General features: G+C 45.1%; 2 protein-coding genes across 3 annotated transcripts in view; both read left to right on the plus strand.

Moving 5' to 3' along the window:
* The first annotated feature begins 2423 nt into the window (after positions 1-2423).
* The window catches only part of LOC125739748 (uncharacterized), a 248467-nt gene continuing 233069 nt past the window's right edge, over positions 2424-17821 (plus strand). The window contains exons 1-2 of one of the 2 annotated variants that reach the window (XM_049010218.1): positions 2424-2474; positions 4575-4742. The gene's annotated coding sequence lies outside the window, so the exon portion shown is untranslated. Of the gene's footprint in view, positions 2475-4574; positions 4743-4872; positions 4889-17821 lie in introns of those variants that run through there. The other variant, XM_049010222.1, reaches the window with a different exon arrangement.
* Positions 7161-17382, plus strand: LOC125739738 (uncharacterized). Its single transcript, XM_049010169.1, has 2 exons — positions 7161-7244; positions 14236-17382. The coding sequence occupies exon 2, from the start codon at positions 14480-14482 to the stop codon at positions 16310-16312; it is 1833 nt and encodes a 610-aa protein (XP_048866126.1). The 5' UTR covers positions 7161-7244; positions 14236-14479; the 3' UTR covers positions 16313-17382.

Raw genomic sequence — 17821 nt, forward strand, 5'->3', positions numbered from 1 at the left:
TATCTGGGGTTAAGTGTCTGGATAAACTGATCCCTGGCCAGTTCACTCTGTACTGATAGAGCCATGTGAGCACAGACACGCCTACACAACCCCTTGATATCATTAGCCAGGATGCAGAGAGACTCATTTGACTCAGTGCCTGCGCCTATTGTTTAACTGAGAGGGCAGAAGTCCTCACACTGCCCACAGCGATTCTGCAGGGCACTGACCAGTGTCTCATCCAGGGGCTCAAGCAACCAGTAGTGTACACCTCACAAAAACATGTGTGACAATCCTGAGGACCTGCTTGCATACCACAATGGTATCCCATCTCCCCTTGCTCTTTAAAGGGGTACCACCCATCCAGTATAGTTATCACTGGGCTATCACAATGTCATCACAATACTAAAGACTGAAACAAAGCCGTGAGGTCAGACCCTCTGTATACAGCACACAGTCTCACCCTCACATCCTGTATGACCACATTTCTGCTGTTCACATGGCATTTCTCCAGCTTCCATTGCCCTGCAATGGACTGACGTGCTGTTGAAGGTCTACCTCACTTTACACTTTGCCCATGTCTTGTGTGTATACCCTGTCCGATCCTAACGTGTATTTAGTGTGTGTAAATCTCTCACTGCATGTGCATTTCGCAGTTCAGCATCTGACTACATTGTGTTTCCCATCTGTGTATTTGGGTTCGGTGCTTGTTGGGTGCCTGTCATGGTCCTTCTATTTACAATTGTACGCGGGGCATGCTGGGATATGCGCCCCACCGGCGTTACATTAGATTCAAAAAATGGAATCTGATCGAGGAATTTGTTCACTGACCAAATTTTATATGGGAACCAATGCACACAGATGTCGTCCTCCTTTCTGTGCTGTAGTCCTCCTTTTTGGATACAAGTGTCATCCTTTTTAGAGTCATGCTGGTGGTCACAATATTGCAGACTTGGCCTACAGATTCTCTTCACTGGAGCTGACAGCTTTCTACCCCCCTCCTCTTTCCTCTGCTGAGGAGCAGAAGCTGAGCACATTGTATCCAGTTCAGACCCTGCCTGTGTATGTACACAGGACAGCGGGCTTCAGGAGGTACCATCAGCTGGTCGTGTCCTGGGCTACACCCCAGAGGGGCAAATCACTGTCCCGCCAGAGGCTTCCTCACTGCATTGTACAAGCTATACCCTAAACTTATACATTAGGGGTGTGCCTCTCCATCACTAAGGCTGATGTGATACACATCTCAATGCACTGGCAACCATCTGATTCATTAAGATACATATGAAGAAACTACTAACGTAATTCGATGTCATTTACCCCTATTGTGATGCAGTGTGATTCGGTGCGATACGATGCCCATTCTGTTAGGGGTGTGGCCACATCATGGGCCTTGTTCAGGGGGTGTCAGGCCAGGATATCTGTAATGTGGCAAGTTGAGCTACATTGTACACATTTGTGTGTTTTTACAGGCTGGCTGTCTCAGGGCCGTCTGTGCACATGCAGTGTTGGAAGCCAATCCCTCAGAACTGGTGTAAGAATCAGCTTTTGGGTGTTTATAGTTTCCTGATTCGGGATACTGCAGTGCATTCTGGGAGCCGTCTGTATCTCCCACAGTGAAACACCCAGCGAAGTTAGGAAAAGAACTTATCCCTTGTTCTTTGGTAACAGAAGGAGGCGTTTCCTCATCACTTCCCTCCTTGCATAGGCAAAGGATGAAATGATCCATCAGGGATGTCAACTGGGGTACTAAGGGCAGGGCGTAGCTTGGTCTTGGGTCAACCTGTCTGTCACAGACAGATGTGGTGTTAAAAAGTATAATAATTGCAAGATAAAGGTAATATTGATGTTTTCTTCTAGAAGTTGGTGTTGAGGCTCAGAGGGAGGGGGATGAGTGACGTGGAATTGAAGATCCAGAGTGAGAAGGCAAGGGGGTCCAGATCAGTGGTCACGATCAGCCTCAGGAGTTGAGACTAGACCTGGTTGTCTTTCACTCTGCAGCAGGTTTGGAGAGCAAGTTAACCTCTAGCTGGGCTTGTGGTTTCGATATCTGGCCCAGCTTTTTGTGGGTGAGATAGATTAATTTTTATTAGAAAGCTGTAACACAGTAGTTTTAAAAAAATAAAACGGTCATTGAGGGAAAGCAGAATTCATTTATTAATACATTAATAAATTCATAATTATAAATATAAAATGTCAGATAAAAACAAAGTTTTATTTAAAAAAGGTTAAAATGTCAAAGCTATGAGAAAAGTTAAAACGTTAAAAATGGGCTGACGGGGTTAAAAGCTTTTAAAGAAAAAAAATTATACCTGCCTATACATCCATATTTAACTTGCGGTTTACCTGTTGAGCCTTTCAGCTCACAACGGGTTGATTGATTATGTCTGCGGAGGCCGGAAAGGGGAAACTTTCAGTGCGATGCCTCATTCTCAGTAATGCTACCACGGCGGAAGCGTTGTGCCTGGATGTGTTTATTTACATTCCCCTTTATTCAGGTACGATATGAGCATATTAGCTCCTGAATTGTTAATATGTTTGCTGCGCTATTTTATTTGTGTTTTATTAACATGTCGATTGTATGTTGAGTGTGTTTTGAAGCTGTATTGTCAGTTGTAAATTGTTAATCAGTATATGGCTAAGCGGCTAGCTGAAACTTCTTCCCCAGTGGCGGGAACAGAACGACCTGAGGCCAGCTTGTTGTATAGCGTGTGCGCTCTGCTCAGGTCAAGCTCAGTAAGACACAAAGCATTTGGATTTTGGTATGTTTGTGGGTGTACTTTGTTATGCATTTATTCGTATGTTCACTTCTTAAGTCAGTCGCCATGATAAAAAACGGATAATACGAAGGGACACATGCTATATGTATTTTTTTTGTTTATTTTCTGTAAATTCTCATTTGTAAATTTAAGGTCATGTTTACTGATTAATAGACCCTTGTTATACTTACCTGTTACACTTGATTTTATCTGTTTTAAGAAAAGTGAGAGATGTTAGTGTTTATTTACCTGTACAGCAGAATGGAATTACATTCGGAGCTGAAAGAGCATATAATTGGTGCAATATTTTGTTTTGAGAATAACCTTATAAACGCATATTTAATTGTTGGAATATTTTATTTTGGACAAAACGATGCATCTCTGCAGATGTTTTGAAAATAATACACATATATTCTCGGTAATGCTACTGCGGAGGAAGCATCGTGCATGGATGTGTTTATTTAGATTTCCCCTTTATTCAGGGTGTTACATGGGCAGTTTGCATGGTCTCCCTGTATCCACCTTGGATTCCTCTCAGTTATCTGGTTTCCTCCCGCAGTCCAAAGACACGTGGTTCAGGTGAATTGGTGCCTCTAAAAGTGCCCATAGTGACTGTGTGTGAGTGTTTGCCCTGTGACAGACTGGCATCCTGTCCTGGGTGTTCCCCGACTTTATGCCCTGTGCTGCCTCCGATCAGCTCCATGCTCCCAGTACTGTACTGACCCTGTACTTAATATGAATGTGCAAGATAAATGGCTGAACTAAAATACATTGAAATGCTTTTTGTATAAGTCATGTCAAGTGATTTTATTGAAAAAGTACATTAAAAAAAACAATACATATTGTGCCAAAATGCTGTAGATAAAAATAGTACAATAAAAGCATGAAATACGTAATACAACCAGAGACATTGGACAAAGTTACATAAAATATATAATTTTAGTAAATCAATGGGGATAAGATAAAAGCAGGAGTAACTGTAAACCTGGGTACAGAGAACGGCAGTAACCCAATCAGGATAAAAGCAGGAGTAACTCTCCAGGTCTTTGGCTGAAAGGTGTGGTTTAAGCCAGGCTATTGAACTCAGCTGACAGAAACACCCCTTCACAACAGCATTTATTTGTTTATCAAACTCAGTGATGAATCAAAGATGACACCAAGATTTTTAGTATGTGACTGGAAGTTCTCTGAATGAGGCCCTAATTGTTCTCATGAACAGACCCTGAGTGACCAAAACTCATTACCTCTGTGTTGTTTTCATTAATCTGGACGAAAGTCATTGCTGTCCTGTTCTTAATATCCTCCAGACAGTTAGAAAGGGCCACCAGAGAGCAGCAGTCACCAGGTTTTAATGGCAGATAGAGCTGCGTATCACCAGCATAGCAATGATATTTTACATAATAACGTTCACAAATAGAACCCAAAGGAAGCATGTATAGAGGGAATAGGAGAGGGCCTGTATCACAGGACTGGATATGTTTACAAGTAAGGCCATAGTACTGAAGGGGTGTGGCCATCCCACACAGTGACAAGCCCATTCATTCACCTCATCTAGGCCTTTTACTAGGGATTTAAGGTCCTGGTTTTCCTCTCAGACCCTAGAACACACTGCCAGGCTCAGATTCCCGATCCTACATCCTGCTGAAGCCCTTCCAAAGATTAGACACTAGTTTTGTTTTCCTTGTTTTTATAGTAAAATGATGGTCTTTGAGTTTTATACATCATCACTGTTCTGTTAATTACACATGACCTAATCTAAGTATTACACAAACCAAGCATCATTAGTTAGAGATGTCATGAGGTGGAAAATCCTTATTCAGTTAATTATTTTCCCCACAGGTGCTGATGGTGTGTCGACAGTGAAATTGGTCTGTGTACAGAGAGGATGATCTGTAACAGTCCCATGTTCCTATGGTGACAGATATAAAATTCACGTGAAATACTGGTACAAATGGCATGCTGTGAGGTCATGTACTCCCACAGTACACACTGACTCTCCACAGGAGGGTAAAGTGTCAGTCAGAGATGATCCTGACCAGCGAGTCTTCACTGTGACCATCAACAATCTGACAGCTGAGGACTCCGATCGGTACTGGTGTGGTGTGAAGATCAGTGGAGCCTCTCTGATCATGTTAATCTGTCAGTCACTGATGGTAAGATGTCTGTACTGCAGACTGTAGCCAATGAGATGCACAGTATGTAACATGTCACTGAGTCAAAAAGGAAGGACCTTAACACAAACACTGAAGGAAAAAATGTTTTAATATTTCAAAAATCTGCATTTTAATTTAACTCAATATGATAAACGAGACTTGGAAGAAGTAACAGTGTCAGCTAAATCGGGCGACTTCATGAGGTTAAATATGATAAGTAATATGTTAAAAAATGTCACTTTATTGGGCAAACATTTACATACAGTATGTATGTTGTAATGGGCTGATATTCATAAACATTTCATTGCTGTGCAAATCTTTGAGTGTTTTACCTGTGTGTTCAAGTCCTCCAGGGCTGTCAGTGGGCAAACAGGAGGTGACAGGTGTGGATGGAGACAGTGTCAGTGTTACTATGGAAACAACAAAAGACAAAGGATGTGGTGTTTGATTGGGGGCTCCTGTCTTTTTCGCTGATACAAGTTCTGCTCACTTCTGCTTGGGTTGCATGGATCACCAGCCAGTTGTCACCAACTAACAGACCACAGCCTACCTGACCAATGTCATAACTGGTGCACCTAGGTATAAAATTTAGTCTCACTGTCTTCGAAAAAGGCCACTGTCTGGAACCCCATGGAACCACATTTTTGATTCCTTAGGCAATTTTTACGCTATGTGACAAACAAAAACAACACACAAGTTTGTCTCAACACAGGCTCCATAGTCAAGAAAGCACAGCAGCACCTCTACTTTCAGCGGAAGCTGAGAAAAGTCCATCTCCCATCCTCACAACATTTTACTGGGAAACTACTGAGAGCATCCTGAGCAGCTGCATCACGGTCTGATTTGGGAACTGACTCGCCTCAGATCACAAGACCAGCGGATAGTGAGGATAGCTGAGAAGATTATTAGAGTCTCTCTCCCCTCCATCATGGACATTCACATCACACGCTCCATCCGCAAAGCCACCAACATTGTGGATGACCCCACCCACCCCTCACATAATCTTTTCACTCTCCTAGCATCTGGAAAAGCATTCAGGCCTCAGGGACTGATCTGATACCACACACAACACACACACACACACACACACACACACACACACACACACAGGTGTGTAATTATAATACCGTGGGGACTCTCCATTCATTTCTATGGGGAAAACTGTAATCCCAACATGACAACTTTAACCCCTACCAACCCCTAACCTTAACCATATGTAACCAAACCAAATACAAGACTTTTGGCATAGTTAGTTTTTTGACTGTATTTACAGATCTTTGTGAGTACCTGAAAATGCCCCCCAAAACATCAAAATAACAGGTTTTTGTCACATTGTAGGGACATTTGGTCCCCACAATGTAATATACACTTAATCCACACACACACAGAGATTAGGTATCTGAATCTTTGTGGAGATTCTCCATTCATTTGTACGGGCGTAACCCCAATCCTAACTATGGCAACCTTAAACATTGCAGTAGTTACCAAGCAGTAACAGTAAGCAACCAAACAAAATGCAAGACTTTTTGAATTATTCCTTTGACTGCATTCACAGAATTTAATAAAATTCAGTATCTTCTTACTTTTGGGATCGAAAACATGTCCCTACAAAGTCAAAATAACATGTTTTTATAGCACTATGTACATGACCACCCACCCAAACGCGCACACACACACAAACAGACACAAACAGGCCTACCTACAGTATACCCTCTGTTGGAGAAAGCGTCAGGCTTTCCACTCCAACTCTGCAGACACTATTAATTACGAGACAACACACTTAAAGTTTTACTTGCGCAAGGGTAACCACACTCTCTGCATGCTAGGCTACAAACGAATGTGTTACAAAGGGTGGTTGCCCTTGGCACCTTTATTTATAGTCAATGGTGGGCAGGGGTCTTGGAGTGAGAACAAAGAAAGGACTGTGAGAGTAAGAAGAAGTTCTGGTTTTACTCAGGTGGACAACTATTTAAACACGTGCTCAGGATACGTGTAAACTAATATAATCTAAAGTATGAAGATAAAGGAAAACAAAATAATGTATATACATATTTACACTCATTGCTGATTATACAGAAATGATAACAAATGATTAATAACAGTTTCTTCAACCTAACAGGTGTAAAACAGTACTGAACACACTTTACGTGTCCAGCCTTGGATGTAACTTCATTGTTGCAATAAAGACTGAATTCTGGATACTACACAAGCGGCCCTCTGACTTCTGATTTGGCGGGGAAGGAGAAAAAACCACGACATAAATTGGCTGGATCGGAGAAGAGACCTGGGGAGGCGACCACCTGGCGGAGAACCGGGAGACACCCGTCTGCATTTGAGCGGCATGCCCCAAACATAGGTAAGGAAAGCTTTTTATTATTGTTTAATAGAATAGGGAAATAGAATAAGGAGACGGGGGTGTCTCGGGGACATACGCCGCCAGGCAGGGCCTCCCGGTAAGGGCACTCGCCGATTAGAAGAACTAAAGATAGGAGAGCTGTTTGTGCAGTGTCCAGTGGGCCCAGTGTGTGTGTGTGATGTGAGAGAAATCCCTAAAGGAAGGGTCACGTGTGGATATTCCCTCAGAGATAAGTGCCTTGAAGGAGGGGAAAGTTGACCCTGAGGGCTTGATATACTGTTGCGAGGCGGAGAGGCCTTGAAGGTTTAATAGTGATTTAAAGGTATTGCCCTGAGAGAGGGCCAGTGTTTGTGCTGCAGGTTCTTGGATTAGTGTGAGTCAGAGACTCGCCCTAAGAGAGGGGGGTCTCCCTGTTCTGATAAAGGTTGGGTGGCCCTAAGGGAGGGGCCCGTGTGTTTCAAGTTATGGGGGAAAAGTGCTGTTATGTCGTGATGCAAAGATATTGCCAAGTTGTTAAGGAATTGTTTAAGCAAAGGTTATGTTGTGTTGCAAATAAAATATTGGTAAAGTAATAAGGCCAGAGAGAGCCTAAGTATTAGAAGGTGTGGGGATTTTAAAGGTCTGCTGAATCAGACTGGTTTTGTTATGCAGAAGTGGGGAAAGTGATCATATATGCATTTTTGGGTTGAATCAGAGAAAAAGCACATATATTTTTGACGGATAAGTTGAGTGATAAGGAGTATGAAGCAGAAATAAGCACCCCAGAGATAAAACTGCTTAGAAAACTAAAATTAAAAAGGGATCAATCTAGCAGGGGGACTGGATAGAGCATTTGTGCATTTCTATAAAAAATCAATTATAGTAGTGGAAGTGCAGGTAGGTGAGTTTAGAATTTTGACAAATCTCAAAATAAAATTTTGACAAACGTAAATCAGGCTGATAAAAATGAGAGAAGGGAGGCTTTTGTATATGTGTGCCCATAGATAATTGGGTGCAACGTTAGGAGTTAGTAGAAAATAATTTAGAGTCAGTGACACTTTAAGGTGAAGTAGGTTCAGTCAGGGAGAGAATTCTTATTAAGGAAAAGAAAGGAAAACAATAGAACACGGGTTGGCTGTTAGGAAATTTGATAATTTTTATACCAGACAGGAAAACAGCCCAAGTGACAGTAGAGTGGAGGAAAACAGTAAAATGAAGGGCCCAGTAAAGGCAGCAGACACACCAGTACAGCAGCTGGGGAGGGAGCACCCCCTGCTTAAAACAAAGATAGAAAAGGTGTCTAAAAAGTGGGAGAATAGAACAAAGGCCCTGGTAACTAAGTGGCCTAAAGGGGGCACATGGGATGTAGCAGTGTGTGGGGAGATGGAGACTCTGATAAAGTATCATAAGGCTAATAAGAACACAGAAAGGCGTAAAAAGAAAAGGCGTAAGGAACTGGAAGTTTTGAGGTTGTTTAAAGTAAAGGGAGAGACCTGGAGAAGGGACCAGAAAGCAATGAGAAAGGCATTAAGTGAGAAAGAAGAGATGAGGAAGGAAGAAATATGGCCACCGTCTTATCAAAGTCAATACCCGTTAGTGGAAGCCCCACCTCCTTCATACAAGGGTCAGTTTCCAGTAATAGAGGGGAAGGTAGAATTCAAAGGTGAAGTGACACAGACGGAGGAAGCAGGAAGGGAGCAGAAAGGAACGGAAAGTTGTTTAGATGGATACAGGGAAGTGAGTGCATTGCTGTGGCAGGCTGTGGAGGAAGGACTGCGAGAGAGTGAGCTAATAACAGAAGGCCAGGCATGTGGGTCTGAGAAAAAGGGAAGTGCTAAAAAGGTGGGGTACGGAGTAAGTAGTGGTAGTGATGCAGAAGGGCTGATGCACCTGCTGGACACCCCTAACCCTCCATCTAAAGGATGGAGTCAGTTTCAGGAGAAGGAGACAGAAACAGAAAGTGAGGAAGGAGTAGAGGATAGAGTAGTGAGAAGCAGGAGGGCTGTAAGGGCCCCCACCAGGTACACTCCGATGCTTCCGTTAATGGTGAAAGGAGCACAGACACAGTATGTGCCGTGGGCAGGACAGGATCTGGAGGGCCTGCTTCTCAGACTCCCAGTCCCGGCAGAAGGGGCCAGAAAGTGGATAAAAGCATTAGAGGAGGAAACTATGGGTCGGCTCCTGGCGATAGGGGACATAAAGGCAGTTATGGCTCGCACTTTGGGGGTGGACGCAATGGAGAGATTGCTGCGAAGCAGTGGCCTGGCAGCGGCGACAGGGACTCCTGTGAATGATGCATGTCCCTTTGACGGTTACCGTGCTAACCTCTGGCACCAGCTGCGATTAATGTTTCCTCCATGGCTGAGTGTGGTTGAAATGAAGGTGGAGCCCATAAAGGAGGGGGAGAGCCCAGCTGCCTATCTGCAAGCTCAAGAAAAGCGGTGGCGCACTGAGACAGAGCAGGACCTGCAGAATCCGGCATTCAGAGGTCTGTCCCGGAGGGCACTGCAGGACGTGCTCCCTAAGCCAGTGAAAAGCAGGCTAAGGCAAGTTGTGGGACTTATTATTATGCCTGAGGAGCAGTACCGTGAGCAGCTGATTCATGCTATTGACTTGTACAGAGAGGCGGAGGACTCTGCTAAAGAGCGTGAGAGGGAGCTGACAAAGAAACTGAATCAGATGCAGCTGGAGGAGCTGACCGCTAAAAAGAAAAAAGTCCAGGCACCAGTGGTCTCTCCGGAGCCCAGCCCCCGGGGGCAGCCTGTAGACAGCCGACAGTCTCCTGTCGCTGGGGCCCCTCAGAATACTAATTGGCCTTCGGTCCCTGATTGGAATAGAGAGAATAGATATGATAGGTGGGGGGGGTGATCAGAGAGCACCTGATTTCCCACAAATTAGACAATCCCAGTCTATGGGAAGACTGGAGAACAGGCCACTTCAGCTGGTGTGCTGGAACTGTAACCAGCCCGGACACACCTCTAGAGTCTGCCCAAATCCACCCTTTCAGGGGGTGAGCCCGACACGCCCTATGGGCCCGGTTAATCCAGGAGGCTCTGTAGGTCCAATGCCAAATAGAGGCAGGGGTGGCAATCCGCAGTTGCAGAATAACAGATCACGGGGTCCGATCAACCCATGGGCCCAGGGACGTTTATTCTAGGGGTGCCCAGAGAAAGGGGGACCTCAGATGCCAATGTTGAGTAAGGGATCTGAGGCTGAGCCGATGCTGCAGGTTCAAATAAATGGCAAAGTAATTCCAATGATGATAGACACTGGAGCCACCTACACTTGTGTAAGACTAAAAGATGCCAGTCATATCCCCCGGTCCGCTGAGAAGGTCAGGACCATAGGATTCTCGGGACAAGTGCAGCATATTCCAAAATCTGCTCCAGTGGAGATTAAGATAGGGGACAAAAATGTAAATATGCCCATACTAATATCAGAGCACACCCCAGTGAATTTGTTAGGCAGAGATGCTTTGTGTCAGCTGCAGATAGACATAAAATGTACAGAGGGGGGTGTAGAGGTGCTCAGTGGACAGTACAGCCTCATGTGACAAAATTTGTTGTTCCATAAAGGGCAGTATAGTTCATATGGGATTGAAGATGTTACTGGAAAAATTTGGGAAATTTTAGAAAAGTGGAGTCCATTTATACAGGAACAAATATAGCAATAGGTTTGTTGCGATGGGGAAAATTCAGTGATCCTGAAATAAAGGGTGAGTGGGATCAGCTCATAGAGTCTCTGCCTGGCTGGGAGAAAGAAAGGATGTACATGATAACAGACGGGATAATATTAGACCCTGAGGGAGTAGCCATTCCGATACGGAAAATGGGAATAGTGGGAGAATGGTACAACATACCAGACACGGAGCCCCACATAGCGATGGCTTTTAATCAGTCCATGCTGGATCTGGGAGAAATGATGCAGCGAGCAAAGCAGGTGGTTTGGGTGCCGACGGTGCGTGAAGGCGTGCAGGCAGCGGCAGGAGAGAAGATGTTAAGGATTCAGTGGAGTGCAAAGGTTGTAGGTGATTTGAAGTTAGACAACAGAGATCCGTGGCTGTGGAGCATGATAGGAGTACAGTGTGATGCAAAAGAAAGTACAGAGGAATGTTGGCAGGAAATGGAAAGAGAAGTGCCTGAGGAGGTGTGGACTGCTCACGATACAGAAGTAGGCCTAGTAAATTCAGCTAGCCCAGTGGAAATTTATCTTAAACCAGGGTGCACACCACCCTGGAAAAACCAGTATCCCTTGAAACCTGAAGCCGAGGAAGGTATAAGGGAAACGATAGAGGAATTACTGGATGCAGGGGTGTTGGTGCCTACCATTAGCTGCTGCAACACCCCCCTCTTGCCTGTGCCAAAGGCAGGAGGTGAAAAGTGGAGGCTGGTACATGATTTGCGTGCAGTAAATGAGGTAGTGGAGGATCAGACAGCAGAAGTTCCCAATCCACACACACTGTTGACAAATGTGCCCCCCAATGCAAAATGGTTTACAGTTGTGGATTTGTGTTCAGCGTTTTTCAGTGTGCCCCTTGCAGAACAGTTACAGTTTCTGTTTGCTTTCACCTACAGGGGTCAGCAGTATGCCTACACGAGGATGCCACAGGGATTTAAGCATTCGCCGCATGTTTTTAATCAGGTGCTTAAGGCAGACTTAGATGGACTGAATTTAAAAAGTACAGTAATACAGTATGTGGATGATCTATTGTTGTGTGCTGAAACGCTGGCAGACTGCCACCAGGACTCAGTGCAGTTGCTGAAGGTCTTGGCGAAAGGGGGGCATAAGGTGTCCAAGGCCAAGCTGCAGTACTGCCAAAAGCAGGTTACGTACTTGGGGCGTGAGATCAGCCATGGGAGGAAAGCTATAGCAGCAGAACAGTTAAAGGGGATCACTAAGGCTCCGAAACCCATGACTGTGTCACAGATGCTGACTTTTTTAGGGATGACAGGATTCAGCATGGACTGGATTGAGGACTACGCTGTGAAGGTGGCACCGTTGCGGGCACTGATAAAGGAGGAGGGCCACACTAATTTGAAGGCCTCCTTAATTTGGACAAATGAGGTCTCAGTAGCATTTGAATCTATCAAGCAGGAGCTACAGAATGCACCTGCTCTGGGCCTCCCAGACTACACCAAGCCGTTTTATCTGTATGTCAGGAACAGGAAGGACGGCTTTGGGACAGCTCTGCTCACTCAGGACTTGTGTCCTGGCAGACGGAAGCAGCCATTGGCATACTATAGCATGAAGCTGGACAATGTGGCTCAGGGATGCCCACCCTGTTTCCAGGGAGTGGTGGCTGCCTATTTAGGCTATGAAAAGGCCACAGCCATCACAATGGGTTATCCAGTGACAATTTATACTTCACATAAAGTGGTGGACCTTATTGACAAAGGCAAATTTGTGTTGACCCCAGCAAGGCAGCTAGCGTACTTAGGATTTCTCACTTACCCGGATGTGACAATAAAGCGCTGCACTACAGTAAACCCTGCAGACAGCATTCCCCTGGAGGATGAGGGGCAGCCACATGAGTGTGTGGCAGAGTCTTTGGTTTACATTAAACTGAGACCAGACCTGGAGAGCTCTCCCATTGAAAATAGCGAGATGGTGTTGTTTGTGGACGGCTCATGCTGGAGAGATGGGGATGCCTTAAAGGCTGGGTTTGCTGTAGTTCAGGCACAGGGTGATGATTTTTACACTCTCGTTTCAGAGCCAGCGGCACAACCGTGTTCCGCTCAATTAGCGGAGCTAAAGGCTTTGACTGAAGCGTGCCGGCGAGGACAACATAAGACGGTTACTATCTACACAGACTCTGCATATGCACACGGTGTATGCCATCTCTTTGGAGCAGTCTGGAAGCAAAGGGGGCTTCGCAAAAGTGACGGCTCCCCCATTCAGCATTATAATCAGATTTTGGAGTTGCTACATGCAATGATGCGTCCTAAGCGTTTGGCTATTATTAAGTGTCAGGCCCACCGCAAAGGTCGTGATTTTGTTATACAAGGCAATGCGGCCGCTGATGCGGCAGCCAGGGCAGCTGCACAGGTCAGGGCTGCTCATCTTTTGCCTATGGTGACTGTAGAGCCTTACTGTTTCTGATCTGGTGGCCCTGCAGGAGCGTGCGGGTCCCTATGAGGCCTCTGTCTGGCTAAAAAGGGGGGCCTCTAAGGATGCTAATGGTCTGTATCACAACCATGAGGGACTTTTGGCCGCACCTCTGTCTCTGGTGAACATTTTCATAACGGATGCGCATGGTCTTGACCATCGCGCAAGGGGGGGGGTGTTACGGAAAATTACACGACAAGGTTTCTGGGCACCTCAGATGCAAGCAATGGTGGATGCAAGGTTGTCCGAATGTGAAGTGTGCATTAAAAACAATGTGCGCAAATCAATCATGGCCCCAATAGGGCACATTCCAGTGCCTGAGGGACCGTTCAGACACTTGGTGATGGACTATGTGGACATGGGAAAAACAGCATATGGAAAGCGATATATGCTTGTGATTGTGGACAGGTTCAGCAGATGGGTGGAGGCAATACCGTCCAAGGACATGGGGGCGATGACAGTGGTGAAATTCCTGATCAGAGAGGTGATTCCGAGGTTTGGGATACCAACTGAAATAAGCTCTGATAATGGAGCTGCCTTTGTGGGGAAAGTTACTAAGTTAGTGGTTCAACAGCTGAGAATAAAACAAAGGTTGGGATGTGTGTATCACCCTCAGTCGCAGGGCATGGTGGAGAGAGTGAATGGCACACTTAAGCAGAAGCTGAATAAGATTTGCGCCACCACGAAAATGAACTGGGTAGATGCACTGCCAACAGCCTTGATGGCGTATCGGATGTAAACGCACAGGGTGACGCATTTGTCTCCGCATGAAATGCTGACAGGGAGACCAATGCCTGGATCGACTTGGAGGGGGCCGTATAAGGGACCCAGCCTAGATCAGCTGGGGGATGAATTAAAGTTGTACATGAGGACTTTAACCAAAATACACAAAGCTATTTCCAAACAGGAAAAGGAGAAAGCACAGAAAGAAGACACAGACTGGGAGGAGCCAGTCATCTTTCCAGGAGATAAAGTCTACCTGCGAGTGTTCCGGCGAAAGTGGCACGAGCCCCGACGAGAGGGACCCTTCAAGGTGACACGAGCCTCAGCAACAGTGGTACAGGCAGAAAGGAGTAACACGTGGTATCATTTGAACCACTGCACTAGAGTACTGCACGAAAGGCAGATAGTCACTGAAACCAACACAGAGGATGCAGCTGCCCTTGGCTCAGATGGCCCTGATGGAGCTCCCAGAGGAGCTCCACAACTTGGAGAGGAGCCAGTTTCAGGTTCAGAGCAGACTGAGGGTCAAGAGGGAGCGTCGCAAGCAGACCAGCCACTCCAGACAGAACACGAAGCTGTGGGTTCTGGTAGGGCTGACAGCGATGATATTGGTGATGCTAATGATATATCAGGCCCTTCAGGTCTGGGGGCACAGCAGGACCACAGGTCAGGTGAGTTCAGAACAATTGACTTCACTGACTCAGCCTTGTCCTTTAATGCTGAATAACCTCTCAGATAACAATGAGCGAAAGCGGAGAGAGGTAGGGAGGAGATATGGGAGTGAGGAGAGTGAGCAAATTGTAGAATATTACCAGGATGAAATAGACCTGGAAGGATTAGCAAAACGTACGCTTGGAAATTGGTGGTATAAATGGGCTAAGTATACCGCTGCTTCATTAGGACAGGAGGGTTGTGTGTTGTGTGCAGGTCCTGACCCTTCAGTTAGGGTAGTCCTGTTCCCATACACTAATAAACGGTGTGAAGAATGGGAAATGGAGAGGATTATGAGATTCTGGAAGAGTCTGTGTCAGGAGGGGCCGGCTCCTGAGAAAGACTGCAGACCCATATCTAACCAGTCAGAGCGCATACCATACTGCCCCTATAAGTGTCTGATATATCAGGGAAATACTAAATATGCTTACAGGGTGGAAAAGCATTGTGGGCAGTTTAAGCCCTGGGAAGGGGGACAGCAAGATATTATGGTGAACAAATTGAGTTTTTTCAAGGGACTTATTTATGAGTGTTTTACAAATGATGGGCCAGAGGAGGTAGGCATCTTCTGGGGAACCTGTGGAACTGTTTGGGATGTGAAAGGTCCCCGAGTACCGAATGGAGAACTATCACGTGTTCCGCTGGATGCGTTAGAAAACCAGAGTGTGCCCCTGGCAGATGTGTGGTGCCTGTGTGGTAAAGAGGGCGGATTGAGGCCTACTCTTCCCTATAATTGGGGAGGCCTCTGCGCTAGGGTAATGTTAGCAAGCCAGGTGGATATATATTCTAGAAGACGACCATCTAGGTCCCGCAGATTTGTTGCAAATTATGAGAAGGATCCCAATGTATATATAGATGCGATTGGCCAGCCGAGGGGCATTCCAGAGAAATATCAGGCGAGAAGTGAGATAGCTGCTGGTTTCGAATCAATATTAATCTGGCCTACTCTTAACAAAAATGTGGAATGGATAAATTATTTGTACTATAATCAGCAGAGGTTTACCAACTATACTCAGGGGGCACTCGCATCTCTGGGGGAGCAGCTTCAGGCCACCAGTCTGATGACCTGGCAGAACAGGATGGCCCTGGATTGGCTCCTGGCAGAGAAAGGGGGAGTGTGTGTGCTGTTTGGGGATCAGTGCTGTACGTTTATTCCTAATAATACAGCCCCGGATAGTTCCTTTACTGAGGCTATGAGAAAGTTGCCGGGGTTACAGGATGAGATGGCAAGTAATGCAGGACAACATGACGGGTTGTTTGACTGGTTGTATGATATGTGGGGCAATTGGCAGCAAGCCCTTATGAAAGCACTCTGTGTGGGTGCTGTGCTCATTTCTGCTCTGCTACTAATCTTTTGCTGTGTAGTTCCTCTTGTTCGCTCCCTAGTGGGGAGAGCACTGTCCCGGCAGGCAACTATAGCTGCAATGTCTAGAGTGGTGGGAGGACCGTTTGGAGCGGCATCCTCCTGGACCAACACAGAAATGGATGGCGACATAGACACCTTGGATGCAGTCCTGCCCATAGCTGAAGTTCGGCCATTCCGTGTGTGAATACTCCGAGCAGGAGACCTGCAGCGTGGCTGCCTCCCACGACATCTGGGATTTTTTCTGATTAGGACAGACTGTCCGTTATAATAGTCTGCAATGTTATTAGTTAACCTTTTACTTATCTTTGTATTACATATATCTGTTTTTGTATTGGGTTTGTAATAGATTTTGTAGTCCTACTGTATATGCAATATATCCAGGGGAGGTCATTGTATGGCGATCCTCCCCTCCCTTCCTGATGTACCCCCTGTGCTGCCGTTGGTTGACTCTCAGTGTTAGTAGTTTGTGAGCCATGCCTGCCATGGACCCCGAAGGGGCCATGCCTGTGGCGGGCTGGGAGTGGAATTTCCCTGGGTCATAGGGTTTTTGCCCTCCCTCCTAGGCTGGATGGACAGGATTGTGTGTGGGACTCCTTGGAGTCCCAAAGGGGGGAAATATATGGAATATTATTTAGCACTATATAACATAGAATACAAGTATTATGGTATTATTAAAAAGTATGTGAAATATCCATGATGTAATCATTACAATATAAACATTATAATGTAATCAACACAACGTAATCAACTGAGTATGTATTTGCACCTTTTGTTAGTCTGAGATTCTGTTAGCTACTTTATATTAGTCCTGAATCTATGAATATTCACTTTTATTAACGTATATTTTATCACAATGTTAAAGGACAAATATATTATCAACCTTTTAGTTAGACAATGTGTAAAAGGCTGAAACTGCCTAGGTTTACTACTGAAGGAAGGGATTCGCCTGAGTTCACCAGAAGTTCACGGCTGAGCATTTTTAAAAACCCAAGTGGAGCTGCTCACGCCACCATTATGTTCAGCCGAGAGACCAAACGGTAAAAGAAATGATGGACAAACTTATCACCTAGGGGTGTGGATTAAGGGAAAAAACAATTATTGTGAATGGCTGAAGGAATGATGATGCTTAAGTGTCGAGACATTGTTAAATGATAAGAACTTATACAAAAATTGGTGTAAAACAGTACTGGACACACTTTTACATGTCCAGCCTTGGTTGTAACTTCTTTGTTGCAATAAAGACTGAATTCTGGATACTGCACAAGCGGACTTCTGACTTCTGATTTGGCGGGGAAGGAGAAAAAAACCACAACAGTAGTAGGGACAAAATCTCCTACCACTGATAATTCTGACCATACACAAATTTTTATTTTTCTGTGTCTTGCGATTTTACCGTATCAAAAATAACCAGTAAATCCTATTATTATCCTGCTACCCCCACTCTACCAAAACTCATGAAATGATATGATACATTTGGAGGAGGAAGATTTCTAATTGATCCTTTATACCCACCAACCAGACCAGTATAAGAAGCTGTATGATGTAAAGCCTCTTTAAATGGGTACAGACTACTTCCGTTTATTGTAATAAGTATCTCATAAATTTGACTTTACACTTTTGCATGGTATTGATAGATTTTGAAAGTTAATTACTTAACACAATTCTTATTAAAATTGTTCATTATACAACCTGA

The sequence above is a fragment of the Brienomyrus brachyistius genome, chromosome 4 (assembly GCF_023856365.1).
Source record: "Brienomyrus brachyistius isolate T26 chromosome 4, BBRACH_0.4, whole genome shotgun sequence".
Lineage (NCBI taxonomy): Eukaryota > Metazoa > Chordata > Actinopteri > Osteoglossiformes > Mormyridae > Brienomyrus > Brienomyrus brachyistius.